The sequence below is a fragment of the Heliconius melpomene genome, chromosome 15 (assembly GCF_056956725.1).
Source record: "Heliconius melpomene rosina isolate 202511_hmr_F chromosome 15, ASM5695672v1, whole genome shotgun sequence".
NCBI lineage: Eukaryota > Metazoa > Arthropoda > Insecta > Lepidoptera > Nymphalidae > Heliconius > Heliconius melpomene.
In genome coordinates this window covers 7,555,329-7,581,566 of record NC_140403.1, presented here as the reverse complement: position 1 = coordinate 7,581,566, position 26,238 = coordinate 7,555,329, and the positions used below count along the sequence as shown (strand labels likewise).

The 26,238-nt window shown below is 31.3% G+C and overlaps 3 protein-coding genes across 4 annotated transcripts in view; 1 reads left to right on the top strand and 2 right to left on the bottom strand.

Annotated features, from left to right (window-relative positions):
• Positions 1-9: 9 nt before the first annotated feature.
• tzn (hydroxyacylglutathione hydrolase tenzing norgay) lies at positions 10-3,051 on the bottom strand. 2 transcript variants are annotated; one of them, XM_085198336.1, is made up of 5 exons: positions 2,779-3,051; positions 2,429-2,657; positions 1,272-1,495; positions 671-903; positions 10-254 (listed from the first exon to the last, which is right to left on the bottom strand). In XM_085198336.1, the coding sequence occupies exons 1-5, from the start codon at positions 2,846-2,848 to the stop codon at positions 111-113; spliced, it is 900 nt and encodes a 299-aa protein (XP_085054462.1). In that variant the 5' UTR covers positions 2,849-3,051; the 3' UTR covers positions 10-110. The 2 variants fall into 2 exon arrangements, with proteins under 2 accessions (XP_085054462.1, XP_085054463.1); XM_085198337.1 differs by having other exon boundaries at positions 2,896-3,050.
• A 238-nt stretch (positions 3,052-3,289) lies between these two features.
• Positions 3,290-16,243, top strand: LOC146531575 (small subunit processome component 20 homolog). Its single transcript, XM_085198335.1, has 14 exons — positions 3,290-3,437; positions 3,657-3,943; positions 4,028-4,361; positions 4,718-5,944; positions 6,402-9,835; positions 10,109-10,273; positions 10,560-11,607; positions 11,981-12,207; positions 12,598-12,763; positions 13,004-13,186; positions 13,559-14,101; positions 14,449-14,637; positions 14,811-15,065; positions 15,224-16,243. Exons 1-14 carry the CDS (start codon positions 3,393-3,395, stop codon positions 15,404-15,406), a joined length of 8,286 nt encoding a protein of 2,761 aa, XP_085054461.1. The 5' UTR covers positions 3,290-3,392; the 3' UTR covers positions 15,407-16,243.
• Positions 16,088-26,238, bottom strand: part of LOC146531574 (uncharacterized) — a 25,027-nt gene continuing 14,876 nt past the window's right edge. Inside the window, exons 4-7 of the mRNA XM_085198338.1 lie at positions 20,144-20,231; positions 19,754-19,861; positions 19,360-19,497; positions 16,088-19,072 (exon numbers count right to left, since the gene is read on the bottom strand). Of these exons, the coding sequence (XP_085054464.1) occupies positions 18,807-19,072; positions 19,360-19,497; positions 19,754-19,861; positions 20,144-20,231 (600 nt within the window). The 3' untranslated portion in view covers positions 16,088-18,806. The remainder of the gene's footprint in view (positions 19,073-19,359; positions 19,498-19,753; positions 19,862-20,143; positions 20,232-26,238) is intronic.

The following is a 26,238-nucleotide window of genomic DNA, read 5'->3' as shown; positions in this document are numbered from 1 at the left end:
AAAAATGTCTAAGATATAATTTATTATTAACAGTAACCCAGTATATTCATAGAATTATATAAAAAACAACAAAAGAGGAAATAAATGTGCATTACATTTCACATGGTTCTTTAACCTTTAAAATGATCTTTCTCGAGACGGATAGCTCTCATTGTTTCTATAGCATCATTTTTCTTTGCATGTTGCATAACAGATGGTTCTGTTACTCTCATGAAAGGATTGTAGAGTTTTTCTTCATAAATGGTAGAAGGAACCTAAAAACAAACATTATTCAATTATACAGTTGACATGGGCATGACAAGGAGGAGCACCAGTCACCCCACAATAGTCTGGTGCTTAAAAAAAACAACATTTACAGAATATCTATTCAAAGCTTAAGTCTCTAAATATGCTAATCTCTAAATATGCTAATTTCTATGCATTCAGATATCCTAAACTACTACTAACTGAGGATCAGGTTGGAATAACATTTTGATTATATACTGGCATTATTTAAGTGTCACTAATATACCATTGATAATATTCAGGCCATTAAAACATTAAATTTAATCCATATTTCTTAGCATTGCCTGGTCCTCTGCCTACAATGCTTATAAAACAGATAAAGAGTGAAACAATCTTCACTTCATTTCTTTCTTGCACAAGTTAATAATTACATTTATAAACTTACAGTGGGCTTATTTTCCTCCCTTTGTATCTTTGACCAGGATATTTTCTTTTTAATTTCTTCATTCTCTGGTTCAACATGAGCAGCAAATTTTAAGTTTTGTAGACTATATTCATGACCACAAAAAACTTTAGTCTCATTAGGCAAAGCACCTAAAACTAGTATAAGAGCTTTGTGCATTTGTTCGGCTGTGCCTTCGAAAAATCTCCCACATCCACCCAAAAATAAAGTGTCCCCTAAAATTTAAGAAAACATGTAATTGTGAAATATAAAAGTTATGATTCTCAATTCTATATACACAAAATACTATTTATACTATTCAAAAACTTCATAAATAAATAAATATGATGTAGTTCTGTCATAATTAAAATGATACCAATATGTACAAAACCATTGTGGCACAGTGGTACAGTCTGTAAATGCTATCATTGTTTCTTAATTTCTCTCTCTGGGGAAAATTAATTAATTTAATTTTACCACCCTAATAGGTAGTGTCTCAATTTGAGTGGAAAAGAACAGAGTGTTTTAACAGAATAGAGAATGTAGTGTTAAGTATATACAAAGTGCAAAACTCTAAAGAAAAACTACTACAATCTATACTTACCAGTAAAAACTGCTGATTCACTGCCATCTTTGGGTGAAACAAAATAACAGATATGTCCTGAAGTATGGCAAGGTGTGTAAAGACACTGCACATTGAGTTCTCCAATATTAAATTGTTCTTCATGTTGAACTTTGTTTGTTAGGGCACCAATTCTGTCGTCCCCACCATATACTTTTAAGCCTGGTTGTAATTTAACCAAATCCTCATTCCCTCCTGCATGATCCCTGTAATTTAAAAGGAAAATGCAGCCTAACATACTCAACTCTATGGCTATTGAGGCACAGTAGGAAAATTTTAATTGCAAATTCAATAGTTGTGGGACCTACTAAGATAATTAATATACTCATTGCCCAACTCTAGTGACTAGGTGGAATATTGCTTACCACCACTCAACACTGTGTTCTTTATTTAGCAAATGGAATTTTTTTGAGAATAGTTTCTCACTGTTTATCCTGCTATTGCTATATGTAAGTAATATATAAAAGGACTTGTCCTCACTGACTGAGGTAAGATGCACGCACAGCCGTAACCGCTGTGCGTAGAAATGTGAAATTTGGACAGATGTTTACCTTCGTAATCTGGACATCCACTAAGAAGGGATTTTGAAAAATTTTAACCCTAAAGGGGTGAAATAAGGGTTCAAAGTTTGTATGGAAAAAAAAATAAATCGGCACCGATTTTTATAAAATTTGAAATTTAGATTTTTAAAAGTATTTAATTAAACACGTATTTCATTGTTTTCTAGAATTCTCCCCCAAGGGTGCAAATAAGGGGTTGAAAGTTTGTATGGAAAAATCTTTAAATCGCCACTGATTTTTATAAAATTTTAAATTTAGACTTAAAAATATTTCATTGAACACATGTTTCATGGTTTATCAGAATTCACTGCTAAATCAGCAAGCGAAGCTGCGCGCGTCCGCTAGTGTAAGTATAATTATGTTAGTTGAATGTTATGTATGAAGTTAAAGAATTGAAAATTGTTTATTTCAATTAAAATTACAATGGTTAATTCTATAACTGACTTCAATAGAGAAGCTGAATTGTTTGAAAATGCAAATATCATTGTTTTATTTCAATACTGATAAGAGGGTAAACTTTTCTGATAAGATTATAACAACTCAATAAGTAAGGCAAATAATATTTTAAAATATAAATACCAATGGTGATGAGTAGTCAATACAGTAGTTAATTTTATTCCTTGACCATTTATAGCTTTCAAGACCGTCTGTGGTTCCACTGGGTCTACGATAGCAGCTTCTTTAGTAGTCTTGTCAATTATTAAGTACATATAATTGTCTTGTAAAGCCGGTAATATTCTTATATCCATAGCTTTGTATTCGTGAACTTCTTGTACACTATGTGAGTGACGTTGATTCCAAACTAAAGCTAGAAATTTAATGCCGGTTATAGGTAAAAAAACTTTAGTACTATCTCGTATCTACTACTACCATACTCTTTACATTATGTACATGAATACTTCGTAAATAAATGATACGTAAGTAATTACCTTGGAAATACAGCTTAGTTATTCGTTGTGATAGCCCAAATGGCAGTGAATTTACGAATCTAGCAAGCATTGAACAAAAGAAAGAGGAAAATAAGTAAACACTACTTCCTAGAATACCTTAAGGCAATCGAGGATAGAAATAGTTTTAAAAATAAATGCGATCGCTTCTTCTCTGGTGTTCCAATTTCTTTTACAATACAATCTACAAAATAAGAAATGAGTATGATAAAAGGACAAACTCGATGTTTTGATTGTTGAACATCTAATAAGTATATCGTTCATAAATTTGTAGGCGATAAAAATAAAAGATTAAGTATTTTTTTAAATTAAACTATAAATAAATAATTAATTACAAAAAAATGTACTTTTGTAAAATTTGTTAAAAAAGGTAATGTTATTTAGGTGTAAAATTATATTTAAATTTTGTTTTACGTTTTTAATTAGTATGTGTAGTTCTGTAGGTTGCTGTGACACTGACAATTTGACATTCACTGTCAAACACACGTGTTTATATCGATGTCGGTGTTGTGTCTGATTCAAATTGTACTATTTCATAATAAATAGAAATATTTTTATTAATATGACATATTTATGAATAACGATAATTTTTAATCATGAAAAGCAAACCTGTAAAGCATAAAACTACAAACACCTTCCGTGTAAGTAAACAAACACCTTGGCGTAAAATAATTAGGCACTATACAAATGTTTGCAGGTTATTCTAGAGGGCTAGTAAAGAAAAACCACATTTCAATTCTATGGAACTATTTTTAAAACTTTATAACTTTTAAAATAAATAAATTTGCAAAATGTAACAAATGTTAGTGACTTATACTTAATATAAATATTCTAATAATAATATAAATATTTTTTTTTAGTTTGTCCCCTTTGCTGAGCGGATTAATTCTATAGATATACGACATGCAGCTCTATATCATATCGAACATGCTAATTCAAGTCAACCTGGTGAAAATGACACTCATTTTCATTTGGCATTACAAAAATGGCATGGCCTCAATTTGACTGAAAACTTTAAAAAATTTAAGAAAGAAGTTTATGGTATAGTCACTGTACCACAATTGATTCATAAGAAAGATGAAGTTTTAGATTTATTGGAAAAATATTTGCAATTAGATGATCAGTTATGTCTTCAGCCATTATTAGAGTAAGTATAAGGAATATAAAACTATATATATTTAAAAATTTTAAATAAAAAAATAATAAATACGAATTACTTCTCTATTTTTAGAATTTTAGTATCTACAGCAAAAGATTTAAGAAGTGATTTCTATCCACACTTTCCCAAATTTCTTGATATTCTTATAAACTTATTGAATACAAAAGATGCTGAAAAACTAGAGTGGACTTTAGTATGTTTGGCGTTTCTATTTAAAACACTAAAACCGTATCTGAAGAAGGACATTGGAGTGGTTTTGACTAGAATTATACCTTTATTGAGTGAGACAAAACCACAGTACATAAATAATTTTGCAGCCGAAAGTTTTGCATTTGTTGCAAGAGATATAAGAGATAAGAAAAAATTTATAGACCTTATGCTTAATTACTTGCAAACCAATGATGATGTGAGTATATTTTCATTACAATTTTCATTACAATTTTTTTTTCAGTTTTACGCTCATAAAGCAAGTAAAAAAACAATTTTCTTATTTTATTTCTTTCACATAATTAATTATATAATTTTGTGGTGCCTTGGAATTGTACCTGAGAACAAAAGCAATTGATAAAAGTTTTAATCCTCGCTTCATTCTCAGGGAAATTAATTATTTTCATTTCCCTCTCTAGCAGACATAGAGCTGTGTTGACTTCCGCCATATTACATGTCACCGATTCTAGTGGAAAGTAGAAAAGTATTTTAAAATTAGATTCTCTCTGCTTTTTCTTCTATAGATAAAATATTAAAGTAAGTATATCTTTACAGGCAATATCAGGCTGTGGACATTTGTTGTTTGAAATTGTAAGAGGTGTGGGCAACAAGTTTCATAGTTGCATTGAAAGCTTTCTTCCACTTTTATTGGAACATCTAAAAGAGAAAGAAGAACATCAAAATGTTTTATTTAAAGTATTAACACAAACATTTGAAGATATCTTACAAAATATATCACCTAAAGAATTTAACATAGTTTGGGGAAACATTAATAAAAACTTAGAAGACATTTTGAAAGAGAAAAATGAAACTGTGGGATTGGAATACATTTTAAGGCTAACTGGCCAAATAATAGAACATCAGCAAGGGAAATATTTGTTGAACCCACAACAGTTTACTTTGCTATTAGTAAAAATTATATGCAATGAATCATCAGAGAATGTTCTAGAAGTATGTTCACAAATTGGAACGCTCATGCTTCTTTCTTCTAATATTTCCCTTTCACAAGAACATGCTGGTATAATTGTTAAAGTATTGTTACCATTGCCATATCCAAAAATACTGATAAATTTCGTGCAAAATGTTATCCAATATTCACAATTTGATATGCATATACTACCACCATTTATAAAATTTGTAATTCAGTCAAATTTTGATGATGATGCCATGTCCACATTGGCTAAAATTTGCCTTAAAAAATCACCTTTGTGTATAAATGGCCTGAAATTATTTGAATGGGTAAAATATCCTTTGGATTTTGGTAAAGGACACACCATGTTTTTGGATCATGTCAAAAATGTTTTGACCCAAGAAATTGAAAATTTTATTGAAAATCCAAAGCAGCTACTAAATGTTCTATATTGCCTTCCCCATATTGAAAAAATTGATGTTGAAATATGTATTAAAATGCTCAGTAATATTATATTGAGGTTTCTAGAAGTCCTAATGAGTTACAACCTTGAAACACAAACAGAGGAGAATAAATTTCATTGTGACACTACACCTAAATCAAAATTAGCCAGAAAAGTCATATTTTTATTAGCAAGTGCTATGGAATGTGCAATTCATATATCAAATTGTAAAAATATAACGAAAATATGTAATGTTGATACTTTGCTTCCTATTTTATTACCTTGTGCTGCGGATCCAAATTATTTAGTTGCACTTCATTTAGTGGATTTATATTTGAGTGCATATGAAAATGAGAATGGTTTAAGTTATCCATTTTTATCATTAGTGGATTCCTATTTAAGATCAAATGTGTCATCTCCGTTTCATATAGTAAGTATTATTTTTAAGTATTTTATTCTCTACTTTTAATTTTAATATTTTTTTTGCATTGCTAACATCAAAACAAACCCACAACCAGTAGCGTTTACAGACGCATGCTTGGGCCCCTGCGCCATGATCGCCGTCAACCCTACCCACACTGAGGAGTGTAGACATGTATATCATATTGCAGGAACATATTATTTTGTTAATCCTCTAATTTATATTTCCATTTGTTCGCTCTGGTGTCGAGGCAAAGCGAGGCGTTGAGTTCCGCCACTAAACACGCACAACAATCGGCGGAAAGTGGGGAGTGGAGTGTCTTAACACTAGGTTCCCTCTGATTTGATTTTTTAATTCTCAAATATGACACTTTATATTATTTTTGAATTATACTTTATATATGTATTTATCAGTACTTTAATGATTAAATACTCTTTTTATATATCCATTTTTTTCAAACTTACAGGTGCGCCTGTTGACTACTCATATATATAAATTATTTGAGAATGTACAAGAATTAAATAAAACAGTTCAAAGTGGTGGAGATACTGAAAGATTTTCGATATTTACGAACTGTTTTACTGTCGAATCTATATCGCCAACTATACAAGAGTATAGAACTCAACTAAACTTGTTACAAAAAATGGTGTTTAATACAACTCAATATGAAATTGCTAAAGAGACAGATTTTCATCTTTTCTCATTAAATTACATGTTGGGAATATTGTATGTTAATTTCAAGTTATTATGGGAACCTGTATCTGAATTTATTGCTGGATATGGCAATGCGTTAAATTCCGATGATTTTTGGCCTACATTCCACAAAGCATTGGAATGTTCTTTTGTTAACGCAAAAAGTAACTTGAAAGTATTCATATTTGAAGATGATTTGGACATTAATAATGAATTAGTCGCTAACATTTATAAAGAATATACAAATATATCGGAAAGACCCGACTTGTATAACTATAGAAATTTAATATTGAAAATTATGAATAATACTATTCAAGTGTGTGAAGCAAAGAATAGAGATGTAGTAGTTTTATTTTTAAAGTTCATCGATGAAGAATATAGGAGAAATGACACTACGAATGCTCTTAAAATAGATATTGAAATACATAACAACGAAGAAATGGATACAGATGATAAATCTAATGATGGTAATGATGAAGAAAATATTGAAATTCCAGATGATAATGTCCATGATTCAGTATCTGGTAAAATTGTTTTTAAAACTCTTATAAATATAATGCAAGTTTTGTCACAATTTAAAAATCCGAGAGCCCTTCACAAAGAACCTGTGTTTTGGGAACTATTTTTAGAATTTTTAAAGCACAAAAATCCTGGTCTACAGAAATATGCTTTGGATTGTATTTTAAATTATAAAGATAAAGGTGTTACACCGTACAAAATCAATTTGTACAACTTAGTGGACGAGAAGAAGTTCAAAGATGAGTTAACACAGTTCAAAATAACTGAAGACTCACAGGCAATTCAACCAGAACATAGAGAACATGTGATACCACTAATACTAAGAATACTCTATGGAAAAATGACTTCTAAATTAGCTGCTGACAAAAAAGGTGGAGGTCAGTCAAGACGATCGTTAATTATGCGATATTTGAGCGGCTGCAACGAAGATGAATTGAGAATGTTTATAGAAATGGCATTCTCTTACCTCAAACAATACATGACAATGGATCCAAAAGAAATATATATCAGTATATTAAAAAATACTGATTTAAAGTCTGTCACAAGTCCTGGCAAATTAAATAGTATTTTGAACCTATTTGATGTGGTGCGAGAATATTTTGGTGGTTACATGAAAGACCAGCTACTGTCTGATTTCTTTAAATTATTTTACGCAGTATCTTCTAATATAAGTAGTGTTTTAGCAAATGTTGATAAAGTTCACATTGGCTATGTCAAGATGATGAAAAACTTGCGAACTTTATCGATAAGCACATTAGGAAAATTATTTGATCAATTTGAAAAATATGCATGGAATAGAGATGAATTGTTTGTTATGTTTGAAACATTAATATGGCCGCTCGTTCCGCGATTACAAATTGAGGGTATTCATAGTCCTACAGCATTACTTAAACTGTTTAACATATGGTGCCAAAATCCTAGGTACTATACATTATTTGTTACTTGCTGTGAGAAAGATTCTTCAATAAGTATTTTGCCAGCTATTTTTAAACTTTTATTAGCTCCTAAAACTACCCCTGGAGTAGTCAATTTGATATTAGATATGATAGAAAAGTTATTGACTTTAACAGAAGACGAAGAAGAGAAAGATATCCCAAGTATAGAGTCATTCTGTACCTTAAAAGTAGGCGCTGAAGATAAACTTGATATTAATTTTGGAAGTAAAATATTAATCCCACATCTGCCAAGTATATTGGAAGTTATGAAACGACGAATAGCTAATTCAGCAAAATCTAATACAGTAAACAGAAGAGATCTATTGATTTTATCAAGAGTCACAGAAATGGTGACTACACCGGAAATGTGTGATGATTTATTGAGTTTACTATTACCTATATTAGTAAAGAAGGTCTGCATGAACATGGCTGAAGAAAACATGGAACATGCCGTCAATACAATTATAAATTTGCTTGGACACAGTACAAATCCACAACAATACATAAAAAACATAGCCATTTTGTTCAACAAAGTTGGCCCAGTTGAAGTGAGAAAACTTCTTATTAAATTACTTTCGTCGATTGCTCAAAATGCAACTGCAAATAAAGATGGCTTATTGAAAATAGCTCATGTAATAACAGAAATGAATGCCTTTAATAAGAGATGGATTGAACAGCCTGATTTTGATAGAAGGCTCGACGCTTACAAACAAATTTATCAGATGCTAGATGCAAATGAAATTGATGTTGATCTAACAATATTGATCGTTAATAATTGTTTCTATTTCATTCGTACTGAAAAAGACATAGGTTTGCGTGATAGTGCGGGATTGTGTTTGAAAAAAAATTTACCAAAACTTCTTATAAAATATCGTTCTGCGACCGATGGCCAATTTTTAGTTCGCGATACTGTCCTTTCTCTTATATCAACTGGGATTAGAGACAAGAAAAATGATATTCTAAGAAATGAGAGTATCACTCTACTCGGAGAATTGGTTAGAGAATGTCCTGAAGTAGACGTTGTGCTATCGGACTTATCTTCACTGGCCAGTAAAGAAGACGTGGAAGTGGATTTCTTCGAAAATTCCTGTCACTTACAATTGCATAGAAAAGTTAGGGCGCTCTTGAAATTTAGTAAAGTTGCTAAGAAACAAATAAAATGCCCGACGCCGAGGACTCTTACAAATTTCATTTTGCCCTTAGCTTCGATGTACATTTGTGACGACAAGTTCAATGATAAAAATAGTCTTATAGATGCGTGTATAGAAGTAATATCAACATGCTGTAGATTATTACCTTGGTATCATTATGAAGTTATACTAAAATTATACCTAAACAAAATTCGTCATACGACAGAACACCAAAAACAATTAACACGTATATTAATCGGTATATTAGACGCTTTTCACTTTGACTTCTCAAAAGTCAAAAATATTGAACTACCGAAAGCATTGACCATGAATATTGGAACTAAACATATTAAAACTAAAAAAATTGAACCAAGTAAAACTAGTGATGATAAAAAAGTAGATAATGAAGAAAGTGATTCTGAGAATGAAGAAGAAGAAGGAAATGAAAAAATTGAAGAACTAGAATCTAATTTACTAATAGAAGGAGAGAAGGATGATGAAAATCAGAATAGTAAAGAAATTAACAACACTCCCGCTTATGAAAGAATCACCAATGTGTCGCCGTCTGTCGCAAACAGAATAATTAAATCGTTATCCAGCGGATTGTTGCCACAATTAAATCGGTGAGTGAACTGGGCTAGTTACTATACTAAAAAAGTTCATTAAAATTTAAATTATACTTTTATTTAATTATATTGTAGCTTTTGTCAAGGAACAAAAATTTTAATTAATATGAATTTTAGTAAATAAGCGTTATATTATTTATATGTTTTATGTCATTTACACTTAGACTAGTCAAAAATAGCCCCAAAGCAAAGAACAATAACATATATTTACAAAATTTCTTGATAACTTCCTAGATATTTGCAATATACTTTAATTCCAAACAATTTTAGGGCAATCGGTAAATTAACGGAGCACGAGGAATCTCACAAAGTGAATAGACGTCGTATGGGGTTCGCGCGCGTTGAAGAAGACATGCTGCGAGTGCCGATTGCACTTGCCTTAGTCAAGCTATTGCAAAGACTGCCTGGAGATATATTGAGATATCAACTGCCTGGGTAAGTCTTTAAATTTGGCAAATTACTTTTTTCTTTATTCCTTACTAAGGGTACAAAAATGTATAAAATAAATAATGTAGGGGGATTCAAACCTGTGACTTTTGGAAACCGAAAGGGCTCTGATCACTAAGGGCCATATATGTATATACTTATCTGTTTAAATTTTTACGTGCTACATTAATTTTTTTATAGCTTAGCTATAAATACCTTTCAAAATATATATTTTTAAACTTTACAATTGATGTATGTAAATTTATATATATATTAATACGATTTTTTATTGTAGGATTATAATAAAACTGTGTTCATTTTTAAAATCTCCATTAAAACAAATAAGAATACCTGCAAGAGATATCGTCAAAAAGATCATGTTGACAATCGGTACGCCATACTTGGGTGTACTATTAGAACACCTCACTTTATTATTGACTAGAGGTTTTCAAGTGCACGTGCTCGTTGCTACAATACATACAGTGTTAGACGCCTTGAAAAACGGTTTTAAAAACGGCGATATCGATGAAAATCTCGGTTATATAATCGATGTTTGCACGAACGATCTTTTTGGAGCACTGTCCGAAGAAAAAGAAGTAGATAAGTTATATTATAAAACACCTGAAGCTAAACCTAGCAAGAAAAGTTACGTTACTTTAATGATAGTAGCTCAAAATATTAGTGAAAAATGTTTGATAAATCTTCTATTGCCTTTCAAAGAGGTATTGCAAAATCATCATTCTAAGAAAATTGTCGTTAAAATTCAAGAAGCACTCATGCATATAACAAGCGGATTAGTAACAAATAAGTTTATCGATGTCGAATCACTATTCGTATTTCTACATGGCTTAGCATCAGAGAGCATACCGGAATTCGTTCTAAATGCACCAAAACGTCAACTAACTGAGGCTCAAAGAGAAACAATGCTTAGAGCCAAGCCAGATTGTTTCATAGTTCCGGAAATACCAAAACGTAATAAGGAATCTCAAGCTAGAAACGTCAGAACATCATCTAAAACGAACGCGCACGTTCTTATAGAATTCAGCTTAAACATTTTATATGTTATACTTAAAAGGGAAAAGGTTTCCAGAATTGATTGCAAAGCATTTGTAGATCCCCTGATTCCTTTATTAGTGGATGCTTTGAAGAGTGATCACGTTAAAGTAACAACAATTGCAATGAAATGTATAGCGACGTTATGGACGATCAGAATTAGTACGCCGACCTTAGAAGAAATGGTCAAAGATATCGTGAAAACGCTATTTTCTATACTACACAAATATGCTACCTTTGAAATTAGCAAGCAAAATGACAATTATCATTTAGTAAGGAATTCTTTTAAGGTAAGCCGTTATAGTGGTAAAATTTATGTTTTGATTGTTTTGTCTAAGCGGCTTCGCTCGCTTAAATTTATTGTTATATTGTATCCAAATTATACAAAATCTTTGCATAAATTTGAGACTATGTAAGTATTCTAAGTTATAAAATTTTATTAAAATCCGCTTAGTAGTTTTTACTGGAAAATAGAACAAACATACATCCTCACAAACTTTCACATTTCTTACATTAATAAGAAAGGATACTACTGAAACATTTTTTTTGGTTATAACTAAAGATATGTGGGCAGTAATTATTATGTTTATTTGAATACTATATGTCAATAATAATTTTAATATTTTATGAATTATTTAACTCAAATTTGTTATTTCATTACAGGCCGTAACAGTTCTAATACGGAACGTAAAATATTTCACTCTAGAAGCAGAACAATTGAAAACACTTTTACTTTACGCAGAAGAAGATTGTCAGAATGATGAAAAACAAGCGAATTCGTTTTCTTTACTAAAAGCCATATTGGAGGCTAAATTAGTTTCGAGTGAATTACACGAAGTTATGGAGAAAGTCTCTAAGATATGTATTTTGAGTGAATCTGCAAAGTCAAGGTACTAGTTATATGTTTTAAATATATTTTTTAAGGATAATCGTGAAAAAATTACTCTTTATGGCTCGGTGGTATAAGCGTGTGACTGTAAACGCGACGGTTGTGGGTCAGATTCGCATTTAGGGGAAGGAAATATTTAATATTTTAATTTTCTTGCTCTGGTTATTAATTAATTTTCTTGAAATCCGCCACTCAACGCGCAATGCGTCAAGAAGTCAACACTAGATTCACAGAGAATTCTCTGACTAACTTGCTAATTGTGGACAGCATACAGCGTTAAGCTAAAAAAAAGATGAAAATCTTATTCACCAGAAATCTTATTTCAGAGTGGCCACGACTCCTTAACCGTACTATGATTATACATAATAATCTAAAATCTGTCTATTTACAGGGAAGAAGCGCGTATAATATTCGTTAATTATTTAACGCATTATTCTCCAGGCAAAAGATTGGAGAAGTATATACAGTTCTTTGTGACACAACTCAATTATGAATTGCAACATGGTAGAGAATCTTCCTTAAAATTCTTAGAAATGGTCATCGGTAAACTTAATGCGGTAAATATATGAAATATATTATGATTACTTTGTAAGACAAACATGTCTTTAAAAATAAGTACTTTCTTCAAGAGTTATTTTATTTATTCTGCTCTAGTAAATAGATCACGGCGTTGAATTCTGTTATTCAACACGCAATATCTCGGAACTTCGGGAACAGAGTGTATTACTAAGTTCCCTCTGTCTGCCCTCTTACATACGGGATAAAGCGTGAAATTTAATAATACACTTTATTTACAGGATCAATTAAAAAACCACGGCGATTTTATGTTCCTATCACTCGGCGCGTGTATGATTAACGACAGTTCACCCGAATGTAGGGCTTCAGCCGCGGCTTGTATTGAAGCTATTCTAAATAAACTACCTTCGACTGGTAGAAATAAATTGTTTGAATTACTTCTAGCCTTTTTCAAGAATAATCAGGTATGTACGATTGTATATAGTACGGTTGATAAGTCGTGGCCACTCTGAAGTTAAGTTTTCTAAACTATTATGCATTGTTCACTCAGGAAGAGAATAATTAAAAATGAGAAAAATCTTAAAATCTAATCTGCGCAGACATCTACAGGTAACTTAAAAGCGGCCACTACTTAAATTACTGTTTTATAATGCTTTACGATTTTAAATTGATAGATGCCATTGTGGACGCGCCTAATTAAATACAAAACATTTATATGAATCGTCCATTTCAACTTATAAATCATTGAAATATTAATTTCTTTTTCTAGTCTTTTATAACGTAATTAGAAAACGAAATATCGCATTATGTAATACATTTATTTTTGTTATTCACAGCCTATCCATTTCGAACTAGCCGCCCAACTAAGCATACGTTTTGTGAACGTCGAACAAGAGAAATTCCAGAACCGTCTAACCTCCATTCTACCTTTGGTTATCGGCAAAATATTGTTATTAAGCAACGACATAACCGAAGGTAAATTCGTGAAAATGAAACTAAGCCAAGACGACGAAACAACTGACGAAAACAAACAAAAAGAGAAAGATCATAGTTTAATACAAATGTTGAATCTAATAGATAAAATAACCACACATTGCTCGTCTAGTTTGAACAATAAAAAATATATGAACGATTTTGACGAAATTGGCCAGCAATGTAAAGCTCTTCTGGCATATCCACACGCGTGGGTTAGATTAAAATCTGTTAAAATACTAAGTGCTTTATTAGAAGCGATCGATATAAATGAATTAAATGATAATTTGAGCGTTGAGTGTAAAAGGGGCTTTATATTTGATGGTACGGAGGATTTTTTGAGGAGTCTCGTTTTGGATCTGTGCGCGCAGTACACGCCTACTGTGTCGAAAGATATGGCTGAACAGGTATTTAATTTTTATTAATGTATTTAATAACTTATTTTTTTTCCTGATAACTAATTTTCATTTGAAGTAAAGGTACAACAATTGATTTATATTTTTTTAATCTATCATTCTTAGAGCAAGATCGTCATCATTTTATATTATGAAAATATAATTTTTAAATGAGGTGAACATACCGTTGATTGGCGAAACTCAACGCCGCACTTTGCCCATACCAGAATGAGGGAATGCAAATATTTCATTCAAAATAATTTATAAATGTGACGGTTTAGGTTTTAGATACCAAGTGGGACTCGAACCCGCAACCGTCTTTCTCTAATAAAGTGTTAAATATTACTTTTTTTATTTAGGTAACAGCAGTTTTATTCCAAATATTAAAAATCGTCCACGCCATGCCTTGTTTCAAAATAATTAGTAAAGTACAAGCAGATGAAGGCGACACAGAGTTTAACGCTAAAGTTAATATAAGATGGATTTTGTTTAAATTAAGAAAAGCTGTCAATGTGGAAGTCGCTAAGGCACCTACTAGTATGAATATTGTAAGTTTTAATATATTTTTTTAATAATTTTTTTTAAAACTGTTGCAGTTACTTTTCAATTTTTTTTGGTGGTTTAATAGTACTATTAAGTACTTTATTTTAATAATTATTTTTACAAAAAAATCTTCTTACCAACCTGTTCTTTAAAAAATAAAACTAATACAATTCCACAGAGAACAGCCATATTTACAATGTGGATTCACCTAATAAGCTCCTTAGGCACTGAAGACATTAACACTATAGTGGACATATTTTTACCGGCGATCGTTCGAGAACTTTCCACGGGCGAAGGTCCTTCGTCTATAGTGAAACAATTAGCTGGAAGATTAGGAAAGAAATTGAGAAGGAAAATTGGAGATATTGAATATAGTAAAATGGCTGCTGAAGCTCAAACGCGCTTGAATGTGAGAAGAGCTGAAAGGAAGAAGGTAGGCTTTTTATATCTATTTTTGTAGCTTCATATTGTACTCCTCACATAACAGTGAAGGCAGAGTGTACCTTGGAACCTAGTTTTAAGTCACTTCCGTTCCCCACTTTCCACATACTTGATGTGCTTGTCAATTTATTTTGAATCTAATAATTTCAGATTATACTACAAGAAAAAGTAAATAACCCAGAAAAGGCAGCAAAAAGAAAACTACAAGTTAAAGAAAAGAAGAAAAAAGCAAAGAAAATTAAATTGGAAATGTTACATGGCAAAAGGCCAAGACCTAAGAAACGGAAAGCGGAGGACATTGATATTGAAGATGAATTGTTAAAAGATGATTGATACATATAGCAGGGTAAGTGGAGGGAATCAAGTGTTAAGATATAACATCACCCCCACCTCCTTGTCCAATTTTTCGAGACATTGCTAGGTAAGTGGCGGAGCTCTACGCTACGCTTTGTTTCCTAATCAGAGCGAGGAGAAATGAAAATAATTAATTCGTCTAAGAATCGAAGCTAGAACCGTCGCGTTTACTGTCACACGCTGTGCCTCTGAACCCCCTCACTTATTTATATTAAAAGAAATATTCTAAATGTGATTACTAAAATTGTTTTGCTGAAGAGAATTTGTTGAAAGCAATGTCTAGATGTTTATTATCTTAATATGAGACGCTCTGTAATATTAAATACTTTATTTTATTTGAAAATGCCAACATTTGATATTGCAAATGTACATATTAGTTTTAATTTTGTAAATAAATATTTTGTTAATTATTTTTTGTTTTTTTTTTCATTAATATTTGTTATGTAGATATTTCTATTTTTCGTTGTGATAATCAATTTGAATATTATAAGTTGAAGGTATGTTTTACAGATAATGGCGTCAATTTAAATGTATAAAATTTTCTGGATTTTTGGCCCTAACATTTTTAGCCCCACTAGGGTTAGAAATAAAGAAGGGTTTAGGACTAAAAGACAAAAGTTCATGTATGTATAATTACAGAGGGCGAAATAAAACTCCATATTTAACAAAATAATATTGCTTTATGCATTACAAAATTATTTAACTTAATAACATTCAAATAAACTATTATACATCACGATATAAACAATGTATTGGAAGGTGCATTAAGCATTTTTTTTAACTTAGCTAGAGTAGTGTAGACGAAAGAAGAAGAAAGAAGGTTTACTTTGTAATAGGGCAAAGTTTTAGTGAGTGTGATTTTATTTTATTTATACTTATATGTCGTATAAGTCTCAAATATTAAGTAAAACAAGTAATATTTTTATTATGTAGTTTTAGGGCTATACAATGGAATAATCATTTAATTAAAGTTCCCATTTAATCGTTTGGTACATAATTAATATTTTTACATTTATTATTTTTGTTTTACTTAGAATTTGTTTTAAATAAACTTTCTTATATTATTGTGCAATATTTCTATAATATTAACGTAGTAACATATACACAATCTCTCGCAGATTTAAATTTATAAATTATTCTTTTTTAACCATTATAGGTTATTCATTTCGAGCTTTTATAAAGCTTTTATTCAATTACTTTAATATAAATATTACAATTTGTCTCTTTGTTCGGTGTCCAAAGTATAAAAGTATTGTTTACCTTTTGGACAACATGCCGGAGGACGCATGTGGCAACAATTTACCTTTTACGCCGTAAAATTGATATCAAAATTTTAAGTAAATATTCTGATATTTTTTACATAATATAATTTATGGATACGAAATAACAATCGTTGTCTTTTATTATTGTTCTCGATAACTTATATATAATTATACATTTTGTAAAGCGTCAATGCAATCGCAACCAATATGATTTCATAACATAAAATTATAAAAAAATAAATAAAAAACATAATTATAAAAAAACTATAAGTTAATTCGATTTTTTTCATACAAAAAACAACGCCTTTTTAAATATTGAAAAGTTACTTTTGCATTGACATATTTATATTTATAACACAATTAATCTTTACTAAGTAACATGTTAAATTGCGTTTCAGTAATAAAGCCTAAAAATCTTTATCACTAACGTACAGTATGGGCAACGAGTCGTGGCTACTCTGAAGCTAGCTGTAAATTACTGCAGATTTAATTTTATAATTTTACATATGATTATTATCTTACCGACTGAACAATACGTAAAAGTTCATAAAATCTAACTTCAGGGCCACAACTTGTTGACCGTACTATATTAAAGTATACATCATTTGTTATTCCCCTACATCGTTCTATAATTTACTATTTCAATTACTGCATGACTAAATAACATTTTGTTAATCTATTACATTATCTATTAGCTAGCAAAAAAAACAAACTATGAACTGGAACATACTAATCTAATATTTACCTCACAGCACCAACTTTCAAACAACTATAAACTTCGTTAAGTAAATATTTATAGTGTACCTACTTGTATCTTAAAGGGTTGCGAAGCTAAGGAGAAACTTGTGAGAGACTACTTGACTTGTTTACTAGATAAGCAACTACCTCGTGAAGTATCTGCTTCGTTTTTATCTATAATTTTCTCTTTTTCTTTCCTGTAAAGTTTATATGAGTATTTTTTACTTTTAAATTTACAAATTGCCAGTTAAAATCTAAAGATGAGTAAAAAAAACTTTTTTTCATAATATGTTAACACCTTTAGAAATATTCTTATTTTAATTACTAATATAATTAAGTAATACGAAAGGTATAAAGCAATGGAAGAGTGTGGAAGGTATTAAAATTGTAGGTATACAAGGGTATGCTAAATCATTATATTTTTAAGTTAAGCTTTTAAGTTAAGGAATAGTATATAGTGTTTAAATAAAACAAATAATTATTATGTGACGTAAAATAGAAAAAAAATAAAAAACTTTTTAATCTGTCTCATGTCCACAGAGAAGCGATAAAAATTATCACAATTTCAGGTAAATGGTGCCTTAAACTAGTATATAATAGGATAAAAATGTATAAGACTTAAATAGGTATAGTAGAGTAATAAAGTTGCAAAATATAAATATATGAATTGCAATTTAAAAACGTTATAATTTTATAAGCTCAATAGTGGCGAAGAGTGCACTTGGACTAATAATGAAGATTTTTTTAAGCCGCCTTTTGATACAATTTAAATAGACGGTAGGATATTAAGAATTAAAATTCTGAGTGCATAAATATTGTTTTGTAGATTAAATTCATTGAGAATAAGAATTTCATATGTTATTATTATAATATATATTTTTAAATATTAGGTAAATATATTGCGAGGCAAAATGGAATGTGCTAGAAATAATATAATATTATAGAATTAATAATTTTATAATGGACGGCAACAAGCTTGGCGACTGACTGCCTAAGCTAATAATTATGAAAGCCTTATGAACTAAAATAAATTTGAAGACAATATACATTTAATAAATTATCGAGCGCGGTTTGATTGTATTTGACGTTTTTAAACATGGCGGCTTAACTTGTTAACGATTTGGACGCATTAAATGGCGTCTATGTAGAAATTTAGTACCTACTTACAATATTGGGATAAAGGTAATTGACTTGATATCGCGATTGCACGCACACGGGGCTCAGTAATTTGGTTTACCTAAAATAATTACAAATATAAAATATTGGAGCTTAAGCGACTTTTGTAGCTACACGTACTATATTTAATAACCTATCTTACAAATATTAAAAACACAAATAGTACCCCGTGCGAACACCCAAAATGTTTAACAAAAAGAAATTCACAACAAAACCGATAATATGGGATTATATCTCATAATCTTCGACAGTAGGATCCACAGCAGCGACGTGGTGGTGGCGAGCACCACGCCGCCCCAGCCCAGCTCGAGCGACCAGGCGGTGCTGAACTGGCGTGCGGACAGCACGGGCAGCGCTGGCAGGCGCGCGCCCAGCACGCCGTCAGCACCCGAGCCGGGCGTGCTACGGTTTGATACTCTTTGTACGCGCTTGAAGTGGATTATCATTAGTGTGAACATTGCGAATAGACCTGAAAGTAATGTTTTTTAGATTTTATTTATTGGCTTGTAAAGATTACATAGTTGTGCGGTCAATTCCCAGTTAGAGAAATATTTTTATTAAAAATATATTTTATTTCTAACTAGTCTGGTTAACAAGTGGAATCACTAAGATATCTGTCTCATGATGTTCATGCTGTCCCTTTTTTCTTAGTCCGATTCGATCCGATTTTCTTTAATAATACCAGAATATATGTTTCATATTCAAATTAATTTACTGTCTTGAAAATGAAACATAACTTAATCATAAAGTTCTTACCAGCTAACAGATACATGACGCCAGTGACGAGGACCGCGCTTATTTGATGTTTGCAAACTCCGAATGCCCCCACGAGCGCCGCGCTCCCGAGCACTATGAGACACACCAGTGCGCACGATATGGATAGATTCTGCATGCCTAAAAATGTTCAAATCTTAATTTCTCTTCTTATAAATAATATTCTATGTTCACATTTAGAAAAAACTGAGTGTCTTGATACTTAGTTCCTTCTGCGTACCATGTTGTATGCGGGATATAGTGTGAAGATGTTATAAAAGAAAAATTCAAGAGAATATTTCTATTTTCATTAGTAAAATAAAACTAGTTATTTTTTTATAATCATTTTTATAATCAAAGTTTCATAAAAATTTGATAGTATTTCTTTTAAACTTACGGTGTTGCCAATCTCCTCTTTGCTCTTCGTTCTCTTCATCAGCCAAATAATTTGTGCACAGAGGTTCTGTTGGAAATCCTGCCCTCGACAGTATGGCTACTTCTTCTTCTAAAATATAACCATATTTATTATTTTATTATATTTACTACTAAACTACAGTTGTTCTCGCAGCATTATAGAATATTTCAGACTGTACGCACGATAGTTTTGGGTTTGATTTCGATTCGATAGAAATAATATCTTACAGACTAAAATTTAGGATTGGTTTCTGCATCTCAATCCCGATCTTCTCTACAAAGGCAAGAAATCTTCGTTAAGGCAGGGTTATAAAAATAAAGGCTCTCGTTATTACAAATTTATAGTACATTTTATATAGATTTTCAATAATACCTTCTAAAGACACGCACATGGTCCAAATGCCCCCATTCATTGGAACTAAGAAAGTGCCTCCACCTTTCCGAGTGTTTGAATCTTCAATCTGAAAAAGAAACATTTCTATAAATTCCAAATGGAGATAAATGCAAAAGAAACTTTTTTGTATTCCACTGTTGTAGTGAAGCATAATTTTATATTATTTTAATCTTTTAATTTTTTATCTATTCGTTTAGACAACAGCGGTCTATAAGACGAGAAAATTATTTAATTACTAGCAACACTTGAACTATACAATTATTTATTTACTAATCTTGATTAATTTCGTGTTCTAATAACATTATTGAAACACAACATCTATAAATTAGGCCGTCGCTTGGGGAACGGAGTGTCTTAACACTAGGTTCCCGCTGCGTACCCTGCTGTGTGCGGGATACAGCGTGAAGCTGAACATATATAAACGAAAATCGAATGAAAATCGTTTCAGATACATCAATGGCATTGTTACATGACCCCAAAAACGATTTTTCTTATATATGTATAAGAAAAATAGTAGTCCTCCATATAGAGACAGTCAGCGTTAGTTACGTTATTAATAGACATAAAGAAAAAAAATAACCAAACTTTAAATATATTAGAAAAAAGTTTGTTATTATCCCAACCATTATAAGAAAATAAATAAATATAATAAACATTGTTTAGTAAGAAAGATACAGATTCAGGCAAAGGTGTTATCTTAATCACGTACGTGTTCGAGTGCGTAAGAACAAGCAGGTTTCTTTGTCCTACTAAGGCTTCTTAACGAATCTCGAATTGTACTTTATATTTAAGTTATACCATTTGAACAATAAATAATAGTAATTTTTATAACATAGTTAAAACGTACTTCTATTCATATCATAATTAAGCATATAAACGTGGCAAAATGATAAAAAGCTGCGTAATTATTTAAAAATATTTAAAATATGTGCTCGAAATTCTTTAAATGCAATTTTTTTCAGTATTAAATTGACAAAAGATTTTAATCATACTCTAAATAGACCTACAATTCATGTCTCCGAAATAGAATACTCTTTTATAGCTAAAGCGACTGACAAATAACCATTCTGCTTTCTCTTGAAGACCGCACTCCATTGTTTGAGATAATTAAAATAAAAATTTAAAAAAAGTTGTCCGTGACGTCAGTCACGTCATTGAGGGCGCCCGTGGCGCAGGGGCCGAAGTGTGACTATAAAACCGACTGGTTGTGGGTTCCATCCCCACTCGAGGCGATGAAATATTTATTTAAAATTTATGTTTTCATTTCTTCGCTCTGGTGTCGAGGCAAAACGCGGCGTTGAGTTCTACCACTCAACACGAAATGCCTCTAGAATTCGGTAGAAAGTGGGGAACGGAGTGTCTTAACACTAGGTTCCCTCCGCCTACCCTGCTGTGTGCGGGATACAGCGTGAAGCTGATTTGATTTATTTTGTCTGTGACGTCAAAGTTTTAATGTCAAGTTTACTTTCAAGGTTTTATTCGTATTGTCATTGAAACATTATTATTATTTGTTTGGCCTTCGTTCAAATCGCTTTATGTTTGTTTAACCTGCGATATCTACTGTGGTGTTCAGTAAATCAATATGAATTAAGAATTTGTCATGAAATATTCATGGCATGGGTTGCCACTTTATTATATAAAAAAAAAGGAAAAGCGCGAGTCGGGCTCGCCCACCGAGGATTCCGTACAAAAATTGGCAGACTCGAGCTTTTTTCTGAAATTCAAGCCTAGCTTAGCCCTTAGAGCCCTTTCTTCTGACTTCACTTCAACTAGCGACTTACAAGCCTATTATATTGTAAGTTTTAACTACAAATGTATAGTTTTCAGATTTTTTCCTGAACTAGTAGTAACCTGTAGATGCTAGCTGGTTACGGCTTGTACAAAAGAAATAAAGAGATTTTATATATCTTTTATTTTTTACAGTGTGCTGTAACAGTAAAAATACTACCTAAATATATATTTTGTTTTCTTTATGTTTGCCTTTTTCTAAAGTTCAATGCAAAAAGGTACCTATAGGGTTGTCTCATACAATTGCTATTCAGAAGTACTAATTACATTTATTAAAAAACAAAATATTTCTTTAGACCTGAAAATGAATAATATATAGACTGGTTTAATTGTTTTTTATTTTTAGTATTGTGCTTTAGTCATTATATTAAGAACATTTATACGTAGAACAATTATATTTAATAATTTTTTTTTTAATTAATTCTACGCACGTAAAAAAAATATAAAGCCAAATAAAATAAGCTTAGGAATATTCTTCTTTTGCAAGAAAAAGCCGCACTAGCAACCCTACTCGCACGTGATCCGAATCTCATGGGAGGAGGACTAAAATGTCAGCTTTTTGCCTCTTTATTTTTTGTTAGCTACTCGTGTTATGGCTAGTTTGGGTTGCTTTGGTTTTTTATTATATTCTATTTTAAAAATATTAGGCCCTATTATCTACAGGCTTTTCATTTCTCAGCATGATATTCAAAGATAGTCTAGAGTCGAGACATTAAGTGTTGGAACCCATCGACGTGATTTATCTTATTAAAGCATGGACATAATAATAATTCAAATTTAACTACGATTCGCACGACTGAAAATCGAACCTGTGTCTTCAGTCAGGCGCTGTCCCACTTACGCCTTAATATCATTTTTTTTGAGCTTCAAGCTGTATCTCGTATGTAGCAGGGTAGGCAGAGAGAGCCTAGTGTTAGGAAACTCCACTCTCCACTTTCCATTGACTTCTGGATACACACAATATTGAGTGGCGGATCTCAACGCCGCGCTTTTGCATCGACATCAGAGCGAAGAAATTAAAATATTTAATATTTAATTTCCTTGAGAGAGAATCGAACCCACAACCTGTCGCGTTTACAGCCACACGTTTGTGCTCTCGCGCCACGACTGGCCTCAATATTACGACGACTATTTAAATATAAATAGAAATAAAAACCGCAACGATTCAGTATAATAACTAAACTTTAATAGAATAACTCTAATACCAAGCTTAGTACAGAATTACAGCGGGTCAAGGCAACACCGTAGTGGCTTTCAAATTCGTTTACTAGTGCTTTAGGCGACAATTTTAATTAAACAAACTTTTTAGCAAAAATCAACTAAGCTGAAGTTAAATCTTTTACAATATTTCGTAGAATTTCATGAAATTTCAACTTCATTTTCGTAGCTTTCATTGAAGTTGAAAGGAAAATGGAGATAAGAAGTCGCTCAGGCCTCTAATTAGTTAGTAAGTTCTTTGCTTACGGTAAATTGTTTGCTTCACTGAGTTACGAGTAAATAGAAATTGTTTTAAATGTTTGCTGGTGACATAATAAAAACTGAATGTCTCTGTTTATGTTTATAGCTCCAATTTAGTTAAGGTTTATACTATGTACGTAAACCGCTGATTTCTTATGTTGATTCAAATTCAAATTCAAAATATTCTTTATTCAAATAGGCAATTATTATAAGCACTTTTGAATCGTCGAATTGTCGGCTTTACCTAACCTTACTTACCAGAGCGAGTAAAAATATGAAATATTTAATTTTATCGAATGGGAATCGAACCTACGACATTACAGTCGCACGCATGTGCCATTGCCTCACAACTGATTTCTGTCTATAAACAAAAAAAAACATTAAAATTACCTTTTTTCAGACTTTCAAGTATAACTAGGTTTAAATTTAAAAAAAACTACATTTATTTTGTCAATTTAAAATAGCCAGCGTAATAGCGCCCATTTATCAACTTAATCCAGTAAGCCTGTCCTAAAATCTCATTAATATTGTTAAAAAACACAAGCCCCAGTTTGCTCTAACGTTCAACGTCGTTTAAAATAATCGTTTAATTAGAACAAAATATAATTTTTCATAGTCTACCATTTTATTACGTCGTCACATCGCGTGCCGTGGACGTCAAGGTTAAGTTATGAAAGTAATTTCGCTGGTCCCATTATAATGTTAATAATATGCAAAAACTTAAACGACGTGTGGTATTTTATCGGTGAATTGTATATTATAGCTTAGATTTTCACGTCTTATGTGTTATTTAATATAGAAATCCGTCATAATCATAAAATATATTGATTAGCGTTTAATGTAACATTTATCGGGTAATTTGGTAAAAGTGTGGTGTTTAGTTCCGCCACTTAACCCCCTTTCCTTCAGAATTCGACGGAAAGTAGGGAGCGGAGTGCCTTAACACAAGGCTCCATTTGCCTACCCTGCTATGAGGCCGAAACTGGGCCCTAGTTTCTTTGAGGCCAACTAGGCCTTGTTTTCCACATAATCACGGTACTGGCAGACGCTCGAATGTGCTGTGCTGTGCTGTGCTAAGAGGAGTGTTTTGTATAACTTGCGATATGACAAATGAGGTTTTATTAGTCTTCTAGTTAAATTAAACCAAGTTTCTTTCATTCCATGAGAAAACTTTAGTTTAATCTAGAATTTTTCCTATATTTTACTTTTAGCTTCTTTAATAAGCATCTACTATAAATAATTACTATTAATATTTTGTTAAAAGTTACGAACCTTAACGAGTCTTAATATGTCAAGAAGTCAAGTTCAAATTGAACTTTTCAACAGTTCAGTTCAAATTTGTTCAAATACTTAAGCGATAATGAATAAATTCGTTAAATATTTTTTCAAATCCAATTTAACAACTTAACCGTCTTTGGTACTAGGTATTATTATATGAATATATCGATTGAAGTTTCAATTCAGTTTCATCTTTTATATTTTTTCTTTTGTTCCAGCACTTGTCCCAACTTTGAACAGTGGAATGGATTCGTATAATTGAAACGTCTGTGTTGATACACTTTTATTTTCTTTTATAGATTTTTCAATTTTTTATGATAAGCTTCACTTCAATCTCTTTGTACGTTTTTTTAGTTAAACTAACTAAAAGATTTACCTATTTAAAATTATGCAAAAATGTATAGAAGTATTGTTGATGTCGATGTTGATTTTATATCTGTCTGTGAATGACAAAACAGGCTGTATGTGTCTTTTTCATATATCTATATATATAAAATCGAAAGGTCACTCACTCATCACGAAATCTCAAAAACTACATGTGCTAGGAATCTCAAATTTTGCATAGGAGTTACTTATAGGACGTAGGTGCTCGCTAAGACGGGAATTTGCAATATTCGACTTCTAAGGGGTTGTTTTTGGGGTCGAAAGTTTGTATGAAACTTCGTTACTACAAATGCTAGGAGTCTCAAATTTTGCATAGACGTCACTAGGACGTAGTCATGGAGACAGAAATTAATAATAACACAGTTCACGCGGGTGCAACCGCGAGCGGGCCGCTAGTTTTTTGTATAATTGTATGTAGTTTGCTTATTGAATGTCGTGAAACAGTGGAACAGCTTCTGATTGTAAGCGCGTGGGTTCGATTCCTTATCGGGGATTTATTTAATTTATTTTTATTTCCTCGCTCTCGTAGATGAAGCGCTGTGTTAGGTTCCGTCACTCAACTTAATTCTGCTTATTGTAGTCTGTTTGTTCATATGTTTTCTTTACATTTTTCAATATATTCTGATAACTTATTTCAAATTACATAACCAATAATAATATATTTCAATAAATAAAAATGTATTTATAGTTAAGCTGATTTATATTAATCTTATATTATATTCAATGCCGTTAGTGTTGTTCTGCCCAGTAGTGATATAATAACTGTGTTACATTTAACATTATAACGTACTAGCGCGCCACACGCGGCTTCGCCCGCTTATAGTTATTGATATATGAGCTATATTAGCTATGTTATTCTAAAATTTGAACTAAATATGTTCAGAAAGTATTGCGTGAAAGTGAAACAAACATCCATCCACATTAACTTTCTTTGAACAAATTTAAGATTGTAGATATCACTTCTGGCAACAATTTATTATAGACATAAAATATTTATTTTTCAATTTGACTAAATATATAATCATCGTAATTGATTAACAGACAAACGGACATTGAGACGACAATGACATAAATCTCGCATGTACATACAGCGACCACTTACAATTTTCTTATATATGGAAATTTATGTTAAAAAAAAAACGAAAAAGAAATCCGAGAGCGTGTCT

Coding starts and splice junctions, on each gene's coding strand:
- LOC146531575 (XM_085198335.1), top strand. CDS start 3,393: ATGAAAAGCAAACCTGTAAAGCATAAAACTACAAACACCTTCCGT. Junction 3,944..4,027: donor TGTCTTCAGCCATTATTAGA/GTAAGTATAAGG, acceptor CTCTATTTTTAG/AATTTTAGTATCTACAGCAA. Junction 14,638..14,810: donor CACCTACTAGTATGAATATT/GTAAGTTTTAAT, acceptor ACAATTCCACAG/AGAACAGCCATATTTACAAT.
- tzn (XM_085198336.1), bottom strand. CDS start 2,848: ATGCTTGCTAGATTCGTAAATTCACTGCCATTTGGGCTATCACAACGA. Junction 1,496..2,428: donor TTGACTACTCATCACCATTG/GTATTTATATTT, acceptor TTTAAATTACAG/GGATCATGCAGGAGGGAATG. Junction 255..670: donor GGGAGGAAAATAAGCCCACT/GTAAGTTTATAA, acceptor GTTTGTTTTTAG/GTTCCTTCTACCATTTATGA.